Below are 16,133 nucleotides of genomic sequence, written 5' to 3'. Positions count from 1 at the left end.
TAGAGATATTGATCGGCACAAGTACAGTAAATGCCATCTATATTTCCAATCAACTTGGGAATGAGAGTATATCTGTTACCCAGTTCAAAGAAGACATTGTTGAACAATTAACAGGTACCGGTATAAAAATTTTTCACATTTCCTCACAAGTACCAAAGGAACAGGTATTACCCCACCGACTGGAGGATGTAGGCCGGCAGGGAAGACGGAGATGCAGTAATTGTTATGAAGAGATCCATCGGGAATCAAGAAGGCAATATGCCACGAGGAAGACTCTACAGTCTAAGTTCAAATGACCAACCTGTGAAAATTTCTTCTGTGTGGACTGTCTCTTCAAAGTGCACAGATTTGTAGTGTGATTGTGATTGTAAAACACAGTTTGAATCATATTTCTTCAGAAAGTCTCATTTGTTATACTTTAAATTCATATGCAAAAAGTGTACCAATTTTGAGGTGTGATTGCGATTGAGACAAAGTTACAATTTTTTTTTAAAGTTCATGTAATTTTTTTTGGTCCTATATTTTCAATTTGTCTTTAGACCCTGATATGAGACAATGAGTACACTATACAGTACAATATTTTGTTATTTGTATGCATGACACGATCAGAAAACAATAAATAATGTCATAATTTATTTATTGTGGTTGATATATTACAGTGACGTACAGGCTATTTGGTGCCACATCGGACTCGCAAAGAATAGATTTGTGATGTACTGGCCACCTACTTTCATTTAACATATGTTTACATGTCAAGTGTGGTGACAGTATGGCACCACGAGGCCTGAGACTTTGAGATTGCGCGTGAGTCCACAGCGGACTCACGCGGCCCAAATGGCATTAAGCTCTGTGAGTCAACGTTGGTCTCACGTGGCACTCAAGGTGTTAAGTATGTATATAATCTTATATGAAATCTTACCTTATAAAAGATGCTGGAAGTGTCATCCTTCCTTGGTTATACAAGCATTGTATCTGGTAACCACATTCTGGCTGACGCGAGTGAGTTCTGCCACTGTAATGTTTCTGAATTCATTCGTAATGTTTTTGTTCAGTTCCTCCAATGTGTGAGGATTTGTTCAATACAGTTTTCTTTCAGTTTACCCAAATGAAAAGAACACACTGCATTTACTGTAGTCTTGAAAAAAATAGACTCAATTATTCATCTTGTACTAACACCAATCTTCCTATCATAATGAGGGACTTCATAAACACCATTAGGATTTTCTCCACAGCAAAAGCGAGAGTTATGACTGTTCACACGACCATTAAGATCAAACCAGGCCTCATCTGAAAAGAACACAAGCTGTGGGTTGAATAAACAATCATTCAATGATGCAAGATACCACTCACAAATATCTCACTCTTGTGGCTGGATTAGCAGGTTTTAAACAATGTTAAAACTGCTCGTGTGCAGGCATGTTTTTTTTATCGAGCAATGAGCCAGTGGTTTCAAATTTATTTACAATTAAGTGGATCTGTGCTCGTGGCACCAGGAAATTGCTGAACAAATTCATTGCGTACCTGTCAAGTCGATTCGTACTTAAAATAACTTTTACATACGAAAATAACTGTCCCACCATGTTAACAGCTCAGATTCAGACTGATGACGGCTAGGTCGAACACATGCATGTTCCTTGCAGGGCCAAGAACTATGCGCACACCTCCCATACTGTTGCTTAAGTCTCGGAGGGTAAAAACACCACTGGACGGTCTGGGTTTTTATGAGATACCCTGTACTTTGATCTTGCTTATTCTTTCTAACAGGTCTTCTGAGCTAATTACCATATTGATTACACTCCCTCCTTCTTTTGCAATGCATGACATCTTCCCTTCCTTATCCTCATTCCACCATCCATTCAAAATGTACATATTTACTCCTGCACATAGCTCTAGCAACTTCTGCCCATAGTAATTTCTCAATCTTTGCTCCGTCTCCCGCCTCTCTTTAATACCTTACCCTCCTTGCTATATACTGGACTCGCATTCCAATCACCCAACAAGATTATCCCATCCTCTTTGTACTTCTCACTAATACTTATTTCCTCTATCAACTCCTCAAAGAAATATTAATTTGCATATACTGAGCCCCCCAGATGATTATGCAGGAACACCAAGCATACGTCTTTCGCCTCCCTGATCCATTTTAAACCTTATCCATACCATCTCCTCCATCTCATTACCTATTTCTTCAATTAAATCACTTACTTCTTCCTTTATTAATAATGATATTACCCTGGATTTCTACCCCTACTCCCCAATTTCCTTTCCGTTATATTCCTTACAACAAACCCCTTCCATGCTAAACCCTTCCCTTCTTCTAGCCATGTCTCCAAAACTCTCCATTACTTTAATCACTTCTTCATTCCCCAACTTCCTTACTACCCCTTCAATATTTACAAAACCTATCTTCCATCCTAGTTATTTATTCCCCTCTATTACCTACCCCCTCTCTCCCTTGTTATAGTAGTCGCTTTGCTTCTTCTTATTATTATTACCCTTCTCTTTCTGCTCCACTTCCATCCGTTTTTGCACACTCTTTTCCACCCCCTCTTCACGCCCTTTATTTTTCTTACCCCACAAGTCTTTTAAGCATAAACTTCTTCCCCTACTCATTACCCCTTGTCTTCTTCTTTCTTACCCCTACGCTGCTCCGCTTCCCCATGTCAACTCCTTACCATCCTCCCTCGATTTTCGCCCTATTGCCACTTCCTCTTCCGCATGGAATTCTTCACTCCCCAGCCTTGCGCTGCACTGAACTTCAATCCCTTCCTCACCGTCAGCCTCTGCCCTGTCATCACGATCTGACCTCTCCTCACCTTTCCTCTCTCCTTCATCTGCCGACAGTAACTCTTTCTGCTGATGTTTCCTATCCATTTCCTGTAACTTGTCCACCATCCACACCTGTGGTGACCATTTATCATTCCCAACCACCAACTGTTGCCCCTGATATGTGCTCTCAGGTCTTGCTGTCTCGCCGCCCCTAGATGTTTACTTAAAATTCTATAGTCCCTGCATGCTCCATCATCCATATATTGTTTCCCCAAACTATCTCTTTTTAAGTTTCCTGCGTTCCTTAGCACGATGTCCATCATCAGGTTGGATATTAACCCTAGAAGCGGCAAGCGTCGATGAATCGACAGTTTGCCCATTTCTGTAGCGGCAGAGTCAATTCTTCGATGCTTTTTTATTCCTTCGTTTAGTAGCACTATTCCGCTAACAGATGGTGTGACATGTCTTGTCTTGTGATCCTAGAAGTTTACAGATTGTCCGTAATGATTACGGATTTCACTTCGCGATTACGGTATTATGGAAAAACAGGAAATTATTACGGAAAGCAACATTATCACAATAAAAATTAATGTCTACGAAAAAAGGGAAGAAGTAAAAAAAAAGGTTAAATCCCTTAGAGCATTACTGGTCAACCCTTCTCGTTTCAATTTTTGTAAGTTGGCAACTAAACATATTTGGCGGTTATTTGGTCGTCACATCCTTTTGTTTACTGCAAGCATTGTGAAATCACAGCCAGCTACATAGATATACACTGCTCTCTTAGGTAGAATGACGCATCAAGTCGACTGTGAAGTAGGCTCTACTCCTTGCTCTGCTGTTCTCCAGCGCGCACGTTCGGCTCTCTCTTTGTTGTGTGCATAGACGTGATGGTATATTTAGCACATTTCAATTCTAATTATCCTAGTCGTTGATTCGAAAGGAAATGATTGGTTTTGTCCAATGAAGCGGAGCAACTGTCAAATTGCATCTTCTTCTAAGAAGGCCGATGACCTTTGATGTTAGGCCCCTTAAAACAACAAGCATCATCAGCACTTCTAAGAAGATAGCAGTGTTACAGAAATATCGAGATGGTTACACAAACGGAATGGCCATGCCTACTTGCTTCACGTTAGTGAAAATCACGTGTTCTGCAGTGTGTGTTAGTGTGATTTCTCTGTGGCTTATGGTGGATGAGATGATGGCAGAAGACACATAGAATCCAAGAAACATCACACATACGGTGAATCAAAATTATGAAACCAGTCTGTTTCATTGTTCTTCGTAAAAAGTAATGAAACTGTGGTGACAAATGCTGAATTGCTGTTCACATAATTTCTTTTGGAGCATAATATTCCGTTATCAGTTTCAGACCACGCTGGAAATGTATTTAGATCAATGTTCCCCAACTCTAAAAATCTCAGAAATATGGTTGTGCAAGAACTAAAACCTCTGCTTTAGTTCAATACCTGGCATCTGAGGCAAAAAAGGAAGTAAGTGAACTTTTGTAAATAACGCCCTTTTCTTTACCTACAGATGGCAGTACAGATTCAAATGCAGTTAAACTTTATCCTGTAGTTGTCTCTTTCTATAATGCTCAGAGAGACCAAATATCAACTCTTCTATTGTCATTTTTAGAGAGTACTGACAACACAGGCATTGGAATTTTCTCTGTTATTAATACTGAATTATCTTCTTTAACCATTCCATGGGAAAATTGCATTTCTTTTTCATCTGACAATACATACGCAATGATAGGGGCATATATGGTGTTGCCAAATTTGTGAAGGACAGGCATTCTTCTGTTTATGTCCCAGATTGTTCATGTCACCTCATACACATCTGTCCACAAAAAGCAGCAACCCAATTACTAGTTAATGTAGAGAACTTTTTTGTTCAGTTATATTACTATCTTCATAAGAGTTCTAAAAGGCAAAACACGTTGAAATTATATCAGGCTGTTTGTGGCACAGAGGGTCACAAAATTTTGAAATATATCAGTACCCACTGGCTCTCACTTCTTCAGTCTATTAATCAAGTTGTTGAGCAATGGGCAGTTTTGACACTCATGTTTTGTAGTGAGCACCACCATAAACCTGAGAGCGCCAAGCAGTTTGAAACTGTAAAATCTTTATTACAAGACCCACACAAAAAACTGTTTTGCTACTTTCTTCAGAGTACACTTCCTGTCTTTAACTCAGTGAATTTATTTCTGCAACAAGATGCTCCAGCCATACATCTTCATAGGAGGAAACTTACTGGTCTTTCAATTGACCTATTGGTCAGATTTGTTCAGCCATGTTCTATTCAGTCAGAATCTACCTCCCTTTTGAGTGTTGAATTCAAGAGGAGGAAATACCAGAAAGCCAATGAGGACTTGGTAATTGGAGCAAAAGCCAGGGCATACTTGAAAGATAATGATTGTGATGAAGAGATGTTTTATAATTCTGTAAGAGAGTTTTATATGGCAGTTTGCAGTTACATTATCAGGAAATTTCCCCTTGATGATGAATTTCTTCATCATGCCAAAGCTGTAGACATCTCTCTCAGAATGAAGGTATACTATTCATCTCTTGAATATTTTGTTTGAAGATTCCCAAGTTTGGTCAAGAAAAGTGAACATGACAAACTTGAAGAGGAATTTGAAATTTACCAGTGTGATACTTTCCCTGAATATATTGTACATGGACGTAACATTGATGCCAACTGGGGCAACACTGCAGAGCTTAAAAATGAAAGTGGACAAATTAAGTACAAAACCTTAAGTAATGTTGTATTTGCAGTATTAAGTGTACCTCACAGTAACTCTCCAACAGAACGAGTTTTCACAGACAGAATTAAGGCCTACATTAAGTACATCTATACTGGAATTGCTTATGGTTCTGAAGACAAAAATGTCATCCCAGGGGAAGTAGGTTTCAGGAAAACCTACACTGAAAAGCAGCTGCTGGGTGCGAAAAAAACTACAAAGAATTTTTCATCACAGAACAGGTAATGAGCAAATTTTATTGTGTAATATGCTGCAAGAGCTTCCATGGCTCAGGCGACAGCGTGCCGGACTCTCACCGTTGGATTCCATGGTTCAAATCCTGGTCACTCCATGTGAGATTTGTGCTGGACAAAGCGGAGGCAGGAGAGGTTTTTCTCTGGGTACTCCAGTTTTCCCTGTCATATTTCATTCCAGCAACACTCTCCAAGGTCATTTCATTTGTTGCTTCATTCCATTCCTGACCCGGTCAAATGACTGGAAAGAGGCTGTGGATTTTCATTTTCAATATGATGTACTTTAGAATAGATTACTGTTGCAAAGGGCAAACCGGGTGCTTTGGATCTGACTCATAAACATTTTGAGGGGGACGGTGCGCGAGTTAAAAATGAGATTACTGATAACCCACTTCAACGGTTGGCACCTATGCAGATGCTTCTTACTCATTTTCGTCATAGAAACAATCTCCTTGTATATATTTCCTTGGAAACAAATGAGCGACTATCTGCTATACGAACCAAAACATTGTGTAATGGTGCTGTACTCGTTCTTGCCACTGCTCATATTTTGAGGCTGTAATTATATGTATTGGCGAGTTAAAAGTGGACCTTTGTTGTTGTTATTTCCGTCTACAACTTCTTTGTTTTAGTTATCTTGTATTGTATGTTGCATAACTGCTGTAATAACATTTATTATAACAAGGTCTTTCACCCGCATAGGTTATAGGCCTAGCATGGCTCATATATGGGAAAATATATTTTTTCTTACCAATCAAACAAATATTATTGCACAGACTTGAAACTTTCACACGTATTATGAATATCCATGTGCATCATCTTGTATATCTTGGATTTTGTGTTTTCATGTTTCATCTCGTATTTTACGTTGTTAGAATTTTGATAGTGCTCATGATATAATAATTCCACCATTTTCAAGTCTCAGTTTATTTTCTTATAAAGTCTCACAGAAAAGTTAACATTACAATCTGAATCTGTGGTTTATTAGCTTTCCAGCGATCTGCAACAGTGCCATTGAACATCGTTCACAATAGGATGAAAATAAGAATCCAGTTGGTAGGTGAAAATGGTTGCCAGTACAGAATTTAACATTGCCGGTTCTAGGGTTAACATAACTTTAATGGGACCACTACCTTTCACTTTCCTTACTCTATACACATTGCCCATGTCCACCTCACTAAAGTTAATCTTCATTCTATTTTGAATCACTTCCACCACCTGATACAGTAGTACCACTTTATCTTCTTTCACACCTTCCTGTAAACCATATATGAAAATATACTTCCTCCTTCGTTCCTGATTACCATTCGCTTCTTCCCTTTGCCAGTTCCTCTTCCAGGTTACTTACCTTTTTCCTCAACATTTCAAGTTCATCTTTACTGCACTCGACTTTCAACTTTAACTCTTTCACTTCTTCCTTGATGCACTGTTTAATGTCATTTATTTCATTCGATTGCTCTCTTATCAACTCCCTTATTTGTTGTATTTGACAGGCCTCTCTCACCACCTCCATTATCTTCTCAATTTCTTCCCATCCTAGGGAGCCCACTGGACCAGGACCTGGATTTAACTCCACGCCCCCTATTATTAACACCACCACTGCTGCCACCAACATCACTACCATTTTCCCCACTTTCTCCTCTCCCTTTAGATTCTTGCACTTTTTTGTTTTCTTCTTCCATCTACTCTGTCAACTTCCTATAGCCACTATAGCACTGCAGTGTATTTACCATTTCTCAGCACTCACTCAGCACGCCTGTTCTCTCTGCTTGCTCAATCATGACTGCATGTGTTTTTATACTTAGGCAATTGCCTTTAGTTTCAGTTTTATTTCTATCTTGTGTGGGTTATTTTAATCACTGACAATTTGATCATCCACTCAAATTATTTTACAGGGTGCCAGCTAGTAACCTAAATCTATTTTCCCTGTCTTTTCCCTGTGATATTCCAGTTTTCCCTGCATTAAATTTAGTGGGACATGGCACTTAAGAGTGCCGCCCGAGTATGCTTATCTTACTTTGGAATCATCATCTTGAAAAATATTTTGCATGAACACTTACATGGAACGTATGTATGTATGTATGTATGTATGTATGTATGTATGTATGTATGTATGTATGTATGTATGTATGTATGTTCAAAAGAACTTGAAATAAATTTAAGTCAAACAAGCTACACCTAATCATAAAGTGCCAATCTGTGAAGTGGGCTAGCTGTAATCCCAGAAACACTACAACCAACAAAAATGAACTACCGTACATTAATCACAGCAAGCCATCAATCAATCACTCTTCAAACTAATGCCTGTATTCATCACGGACCTTATTCTTGACATTGGCATGAGTAAGCATGCCATGGGTTAGTGTTCTGAAACTAAGGAATAAGATCCCAAGTCCTGACACATGCCTTTCTGTGTAGAATTTTTCTGTGATAGTTTTGCTTTTCTGTAAACATTTTTCCTTATTAGCAAGGCACAATCCATAAAAATTATGGGCAATGCATAATAACTAGCATCTCTATGTCATGTAAATTACATGCGTAGATTTTACAACAACTCTGGGCATTTTAAAATGAACATTAAGAAGTTAAGAGCATTTTACTGATAGAGATTAAATAACTTTTTATTGAATTGGCAAGACGGACTTAGATTTTTTTTTCTGCTATCTGCTTTATGTCGCACTGACACAGACAGGTCTTATGGTGACAATGGGATAGGAAAGGCCTAGGAAGTATAGCCCCGGCATTTGCCTGGTGTGAAAATGGGAAACCACGGACAACCATCTTCAGGGCTGCCGACAGTGGGGCTCGAACCCACTATCTCCCGATTACTGGATACTGGCCGCACTTAAGCGACTGCAGCTATCGAGCTCGGTACTTAGAGTTTGAACACTGACTTTTCAGTAGTGTATTATTCTACATATCAATCTTGCTCATCAATCTGTTTGGGTCCAATCTTAGACAGAAAGCTTCATTTTGGCCTGACAAGCAATTTCCCTGTTTTCCTTGTATATTTTCTGTATATTCCCTGTGCATTACCAGCTTTTCTGGAAAATGGGTACCCTGTTCTAATGTTAGGCTCCAGGGTTGAATGGTCAGCACAGTGACTGTTGGTTCATAAGGCCCAAGGTTCAATTCCCAGCTGGATTGGGGATTTTAACAGCGTTTGCCGAATCCATCTAACTCGGGGCTGGGTGGCTGTGCCTTTCTTAATACACATCCTTGTTCACATACAATGTATCAAACTACCAATTCTACAGAAAGACCCAATAGTGAATACATCTTCATAGGGTTGTATTCATGAAGGGCATCCACCAGCAAAACATTTGCAGACTTGATAGCTAACCAAATTGTTTGGCTGAATGTTGGCCGCTGATGAAGAGAGGGATTTAGATTATCGAAACATGTACAACATTTTATTAATATAGATTAAATAACTTTTTATAGTATTGATAAGGTGGACAAAGATCTTTACCAGTGATTTTCAGTGGTGTATTATGAAAAACCAGCCATTTTTTTTATTTTTTTTTTAACCTCTAACCCATTTCTCTTTCAATGATGTTACATGATGCTGAATGCACCTCATTCAAGCCCTCAAACCATAGCCGCAAGGCAGAAGTCATTATGCTAACCTCTAGACAAGGGCCTCTCAGGGTGCATGCGCCGTGCAGTGCACGGGCGTAAGGTGCAGGAGACGACTTCACTAGGTTGACCAGAGTGCAAACTCCTACTCCACTTCCCCTGCATCTGTCTCACCCGTTCGGCCTGTCTTCGCCTTCTCCACCTTCCCCGCTGATCCTCCCCTCACTGCGAAATGTTTATGTGCGGTGAGTGGAGACACTGTTGTATGGGACAATGTTACCAGTGTTAAAACACTCTTTTTTCAATTTGGTTTGAGCAGACAATTTATCTTCTCTAGCTCTTCTTTTCCTTTATCTTTGCAATGATACCAGTTATGCCTGGAACAAGGGACCGGCTGACAACAATCTGAGAGCCTTCTTTAAATTACAATCAGAAATAGGCCTACTCGCACGCCATCTAGTTTTCGTACAAGTCAAAGCAGGAAAAAATACCTTTCACATATGCATGTGGAACCAAATATAGAAATAATCTTAGCTGCTTCTCGATGCAGCTTAGGAAAATCTTCCTTCGACAAATTCTCGAAGAATTTGAGCTAAGCCTTTGTGTTGGAAAATCTTTTTGATTAACTTATCACATAATTATTGTCCCACGGATTAAGCATTTGGCTTTATCGTCACGACTGACAAAGAAATACGAAAGTTCCCAGTTCGATTGAAATGGACTTTCGGAAGTCTTTGTTTTCTTTGAAACAGGTTGCTCCATTATTATGTTGTTGTCTTGCGCTTATCTATTTCACTGATAAACAAGCCGTCTATCACCGAACGCTTCATCACTCTCAGCGCACTACACCATCCGAGTCAAGCCGAGTTGAGCCGAGACGAAACGATGCACAGTGCACGGAGTCTCTATGCCTCGATATGCACGCGTGAGATTGTGAGCGTTGAGAGGCCCTGCTCTAGACAGTAACAGCAGACTCTTGAAGTTTCTTCAGGAAGGTTACTTACTCCTTACCCACACTGTGACAAAGTTGTCAAGGGAGGTAACTCTCACACTACCTAAATATTAAGAACAATTCCATTATACGAGGGGGGATCAAATATCAACAGGATTTTATTTTTTTATTTAAATTCATTTGTTGAAAAACACAAGGCAATTACAATTTATTTTTCCACATAGTTTCCTGCTTTGGAAATGCATTTGTCTCAGTGTATGGGCAGCTTTTTGATGACCTCATCGTAAAAAGAACAGGTTCATAATACCAGCCAGTTGTGCACCAAGTCTGCCACACTCTCATTATCTTCAAATCGTTGCCCAACTAGAGTTTCTTTAAGCGGTCCAAATAAATGGAAATCGCATGGCGATAAGTCCAGGCTGTAAGGAGATGATCAAGTATAGTCCAATGCATTTCCTGTAGCTTGGAGACAGAGCTGCAGTATGGGGCTGCACATTGTCGTGGAGGAGGATGACCTTACATGTTACAAATCTGTCGAATCGGTTGGTCTCGTCTTTTGCGGCGATATGCAACCCTCGCCTTCTTCAACAGCTCACAGTAGTAAGCAGCATTGATAGTGCGTTGCTCATGCAAAAAAATCAATCAGCAATAAAGTCTTTAACCGCACAAATATTTATGTCTGTAATGCTGGTCCGAGGACGGTGATCATGTTGCTGATTTCCCACACATTCTTGTCCTTCCTTGAACTTTTTATGCCAGGCAAACGCACACGTCCTTGACAATGTTTGATCACCGAACTGTGCAATCAATCTCCGGCAAATTTCCGCTGCTGTAACTCCTTCATGAGCAAGAAATTTTATAAATACGCGTTGCGCAGTGGAGGGGTGCACCTGGTGATCTGACATGGTAAGCACTAGTGACAAACCGGCGGGAAATACCTAACAGCAGGCTCTCCCCAATCTTAACGGTCCCGCCTAAGCATAGCAGAAGCGCAGAGCCAGTCCTACCAACCGCTGATGTTCAGGAACAAAAACCCATCTATATTTGATCGACCTTTGTAATAATGATCATAAATTGTGCACCAAGTGTATATGCTCAGTCAACTCACCAACAGTCCACCAAAAGATCACCTCAAAATCTGTTGTTTGAAGATTCTCCTTCCCAACAGGATGAGTGGCTTTCTGTTAATAGAAAAAAAACAGAAAATCAACACATAAAGAAGCAACAGGACATAACAATGTTCAATTGAATTAATAAAGAATTGGAAAAACAACAATGTATTAAATGCAGCTCTGAAAGTATGTACTATTGAGAACATTTATCAATATCATGGAGTCTGACTGACAAATATGTCAGGACTCGGATCAAGGATTGTGATAAAATTGATCTGAGAAGGCAGTGTCAAAGAAATGGGCATCAAAATGCCAAACATCTATATTATATGCCTGAAGCAGTTTAACTTGCCAAAATATCAATCTGCACAAGCATCTCCAATCTATAGCAGGATCAGCAACTTGGGTTATCCATTCAATGTTCCATTATATCATTTACATTGAAGAATGGGTACCATTTACAATCATTTCCTGATGATAACAAACAAGGTAGTAAATAGGTTGTTTGATGTCATAACCAAGTTTTTGACACACATCTCAATTTTACATGTCAAACAAATCACCATTCATCAAGAAGTTAGAATATTTATAATCACAAGAGCCATGCATTATTTTAATATCAATTTGTTTAAGTGACTTTAATACATAATTTTATAATATATCTTCCGTAACAATTCTCGCTGTTTTTAAAGACGAAACAATTTTTGTGAAATAAGAGTATTATAATCAGTTCATTTGTATTTGTTTGTAAGCGTGTTTGTCAAATGCTTTTTATAAATCATGTATTTCGAGCTGAAGAGGGTCCTGAAGGGATCAAAAGTGGTACTGAAATATTAAAATATTGATATTGTACTTATATAGCGTTGATTGGTGGAACATCCTTTGTAGCATTTTTCAAAACTAGCTTTCTTACTATGTTGAATTAGAACTTGCGCCTTATCACAACATTTTTGAAATGTTACCAAGTTGGCCACAGTAGGCTGCCTACGATAGCGTTAATGAACATGGTGCTGTTCTTTTAGAGTTGCTGCAATTTCTTCATTCCACCAAGGAACCATTTTTGTTAAGGAATCCCAGAAAAGGATGGAAATAGCAGCAAGAACAACTTGTATGATTCACGTCGGTAAAGACAGCTAGTGATGTGAACTTTGGCCGATCATCACGTTTAAGAATCCATCGGGGAGGAGCCTCAATGGATTTCTGTTTCAAAACAGTAAGATTAATAGAGAAATGGTCACTGTCACAGAGGTTATCATGTACATCCCAACAAAACAAGGGAACTACCACATGGCTGCAGAGACTAACGTCATTGCAGGAGAAGGTACCGTGTGATACGCTGAAATGTGTTCGTTCCCCTGTATTCAAAATGCAATCCAGCTCTTCGATTAACCCATATGCATCCACCCGCCCTTTGCTCTGACATTGCTAGGAATCCGCCAACTTAATAGTATGCAACCTGGGTGTTGCAAGCTTTCGGTTAAAACAGTATGGTGGGTGATCGACTGCGCGTATTATCACGGGACCTGTTTTATATTATTGAGAAATTCCATGCTATTGCTCATGACACAAAAAACAGAACAATTTAGAAATATAACACATAAAAAAGTCCCTTTTAAATCTTAAATTTTTCATTAACTTATCTCACCTCGGAAATTCTTTAGTGTGTGTTATGGCCTTAATTATACGACACGAGCCTAACATTTGCCTGATTTTGAAATAAGGAAATAATAGAAAACCAATACGACATGATCCTAACATTTGCCTGATTTGGAAATAAGGAACTAATGGGAAACAAATCACGAGTGAGTGAATGATGAGATTCGAACCTTTATCCCAAATACGAACTTACAGCCGTATGTCTCACTCGGTGTATTATTATTATTATTATTATTATTATTATTATTATTATTATTATTACGATTCAGTCTGAGGATTAGTGGTAAAGTGTTCATATCCAGGTACCAAGATCGTAGTTTCAAATCCAGCAGTCGCAATCGGATCATGAGAGGCGGGAGAAAATTAATTCGGCATTCCATGTCGTACGATATTACTACGCGAAAGATCTCTGGTGATATATTTCGTGTTCATTCATGCACAGGATCACTAATAACTTATTCCTCACTAAGACTGCTGAAATCAGAGCCTAGAACATCAAACATGCTTTGAATTTCTTTATTACTGAGCATTTCGCGCGAACAAGCAACTTCCTTCTCAGCCATCTTGTCAACAACAGAATACAGATTTCTCGATCGATATTTTAATCAATTCTCTTTGTCAAAGAAGCATACCAGAGCACTCTGGTGACATTTTGAGACACCAAGAAAATATTTCAATTAGAAATGTTTCCGGAAAAAACCAACAGATGTCACAAAAAAAAAAAAAAAAGTCTCAAATATACGACCTTGCATCCCGGCGTACCAATCCGCTTGCGGAGTCCTGGCCCAGGCGCTCGAGCGCGAACCAGTCCGCTTACGGGTGCATAGTGCATAGGGGTTAACTGTTCTAACTTCCTTCTTGTGGGGCAAGGCATTTCAGAGCCCCATAACGGGTAATGGGCATTAAAATAATCCAATAAGAAGAAAGGAGGTGTGAACCGATTTATAAGTTTAATTACATTATTGATGCTAAGAGGCTGGCCAGGTGGGAAATAAACATTACAAACTGTAGTTATGACATGCAACAAAATACATAGCACTACTGCCTCCAGCTGCGTTCTTAGTGGAACCGCTTCGCTGTAGGCATCAGAACAAGTAAAAATATCATGCCACCGGAAGCCCGATTAGCATAATCCCATTCTGCTGAGTATTGTCTGAAATTTCTCAAAACCGTATGACAACCTGGACTGAGATTAGTTTCTTGAATACAGATTAAACTCACTGCGAACTGTCTGATTACCTGGCACAGCTCATGTAGGTGCCTGTCATAACTGTTACAATTCCATTGTAACAGTGCCATAATATGGACTTTACTATGATTTCAGGTTGTATGCGGCAAGACACTTATTAAACTACACTAACATCTCCATGGAGATAGATGTTCAATGTGCATCACCTCGCCACTGCCTAGGTCAACCTGGCCCAGCTGGTAGCACCTTGTAAGAGCTCCTTGTGATGGTGAAGTCCTTAACAGCAGCTTTGGCAGAGAAGCAGACTTTCAGAATGGCACAGTTGGCAGATGTAGCATTCCAGCACTCTGTCTGTTGCCTTGCAGATGGTGTATGGAACTACTAAAGACTAAGGCCGACAGAAAAACCCTTAACAGTGTTAGTCATACCAAGTCAGCAGGAGAGGAAAAAGAGGAATTGCTTTCAAAAATAATACAACAAGGCTCCTCCACCTGGCCTCATGAAGTGGAGAATCAATGATGACGATGATTATAACGATGATAAAATGGGTCTTCCTTCTTGTCTACTAAGCTAGAAGGTTTAAGTGAAGAGAAAGAAAACACGAAACAATTTTTAAACAGGAAGACTATTTAGGATATCAATTTAATTTCGAATAATAAGAACTTCACATAGCAGTAAATGGCCTATCTTGGCTGCACCAGTGTATACGTTGATGTTTATATGGATACATATATTACAGTAAGATTTCCTAGTCTGTCCTCTGCGGAATTGCACAGAAGTCATGCTGGATGGGCAAAACTGCTGGAAAAGCAAATATTATCCTAATGTATGAAAAAAAATGCATGCCATGCCTTGCTTTCTTGCAATCTGTACATTCAGATGTGTCCCGACAGACATCAACCTTTGCAATGACTATCTGCGAATCATCTCCTAAAGAAAACTTGATGTGTAACCCCTCGAAAACATTTCCAGCAAGAAGAGAGTACTAAATTAATATTCTAGTGGCTGTTGTTGTAGATCTACACATTAACTGGGATATCATAAGAGAAAGTGACATGAAACAGGCAAGTGTACAACATATCCAAAAGTTCAATCTGTGTCAGGTCTCTCGCCATCAAGACCTACATGGAAATAATTTTCTGAATCAGAATGTGTATTAAGATATGATACAATCCCTCGTCCACGTCGTGGGAGATGGGCAACGTCATCAATTAGGGAATAGCCTGTGGGGGTGAAGTACAGTGGGGACTGTGTGGGCCCCGAGACCACTACGGTAGCTGTGAAGGCCCTACAGGAATCCTGAAAAAGATGGCGGCTAACGGGGCCCGGTGAAGTCACGACAGGCCTAGCAAGCCAGTGATGGATATTAACTTGCTTTCAAGGAAACAAGGAACGATAAGCCGGACGGGTGTAACAAACGACAACCCTGGCGAGGAACAGGATTACGAATTGGCACACTGAATATACAAACATGACCGGAAAAGTAGAAGAGGTTGTAGACATGATGGAAAGAAGAAAACTGAATGTACTAGGGCTGGCAGAGACTAAGTAGAGGGGTGAGGGTAGGAGAGAGCTGCGGAATGGTTTTTGGTTGCACTGGATAGGAAATGATGAGAGAAAGCGAAATGGAGTAGGAGTGGTAGTAAGAAATGGATTGAAAGAGGAAGTAAAAGGGATAAGTGACAGGTTGATAAAAGTCAAAACAACAGTCAAAGGAAAAACCTGGGAAATTATACAAGTGTATGCTCCACAAGCAGGATGCATGCAACAAGATAAAGATGGCTTTGAGGAAGAACTGGAGAGACAATTGAATGGACAAAATAACGTGGTAATGGGGGACTTGAATGCCCATGCAGGCATGGAAAGGAAGGGTTAT

At 39.6% G+C, this 16,133-nt stretch overlaps 1 protein-coding gene across 1 annotated transcript in view; it reads right to left on the bottom strand.

The window, feature by feature from the left end:
- Efr (ER GDP-fucose transporter) overlaps nucleotides 1–16,133 on the bottom strand; it is a 196,781-nt gene that overhangs the window by 103,153 nt on the left and 77,495 nt on the right. Inside the window, exon 5 of the mRNA XM_067141049.2 lies at nucleotides 11,409–11,481. Coding sequence (XP_066997150.1) covers nucleotides 11,409–11,481 — 73 coding nt within the window. The remainder of the gene's footprint in view (nucleotides 1–11,408; nucleotides 11,482–16,133) is intronic.

Source organism: Anabrus simplex, chromosome 2, assembly GCF_040414725.1.
Source record: "Anabrus simplex isolate iqAnaSimp1 chromosome 2, ASM4041472v1, whole genome shotgun sequence".
NCBI lineage: Eukaryota > Metazoa > Arthropoda > Insecta > Orthoptera > Tettigoniidae > Anabrus > Anabrus simplex.
The sequence above is the reverse complement of the archived record's forward strand: the minus strand, read 5'-3'. Positions and strand labels throughout refer to the sequence as shown.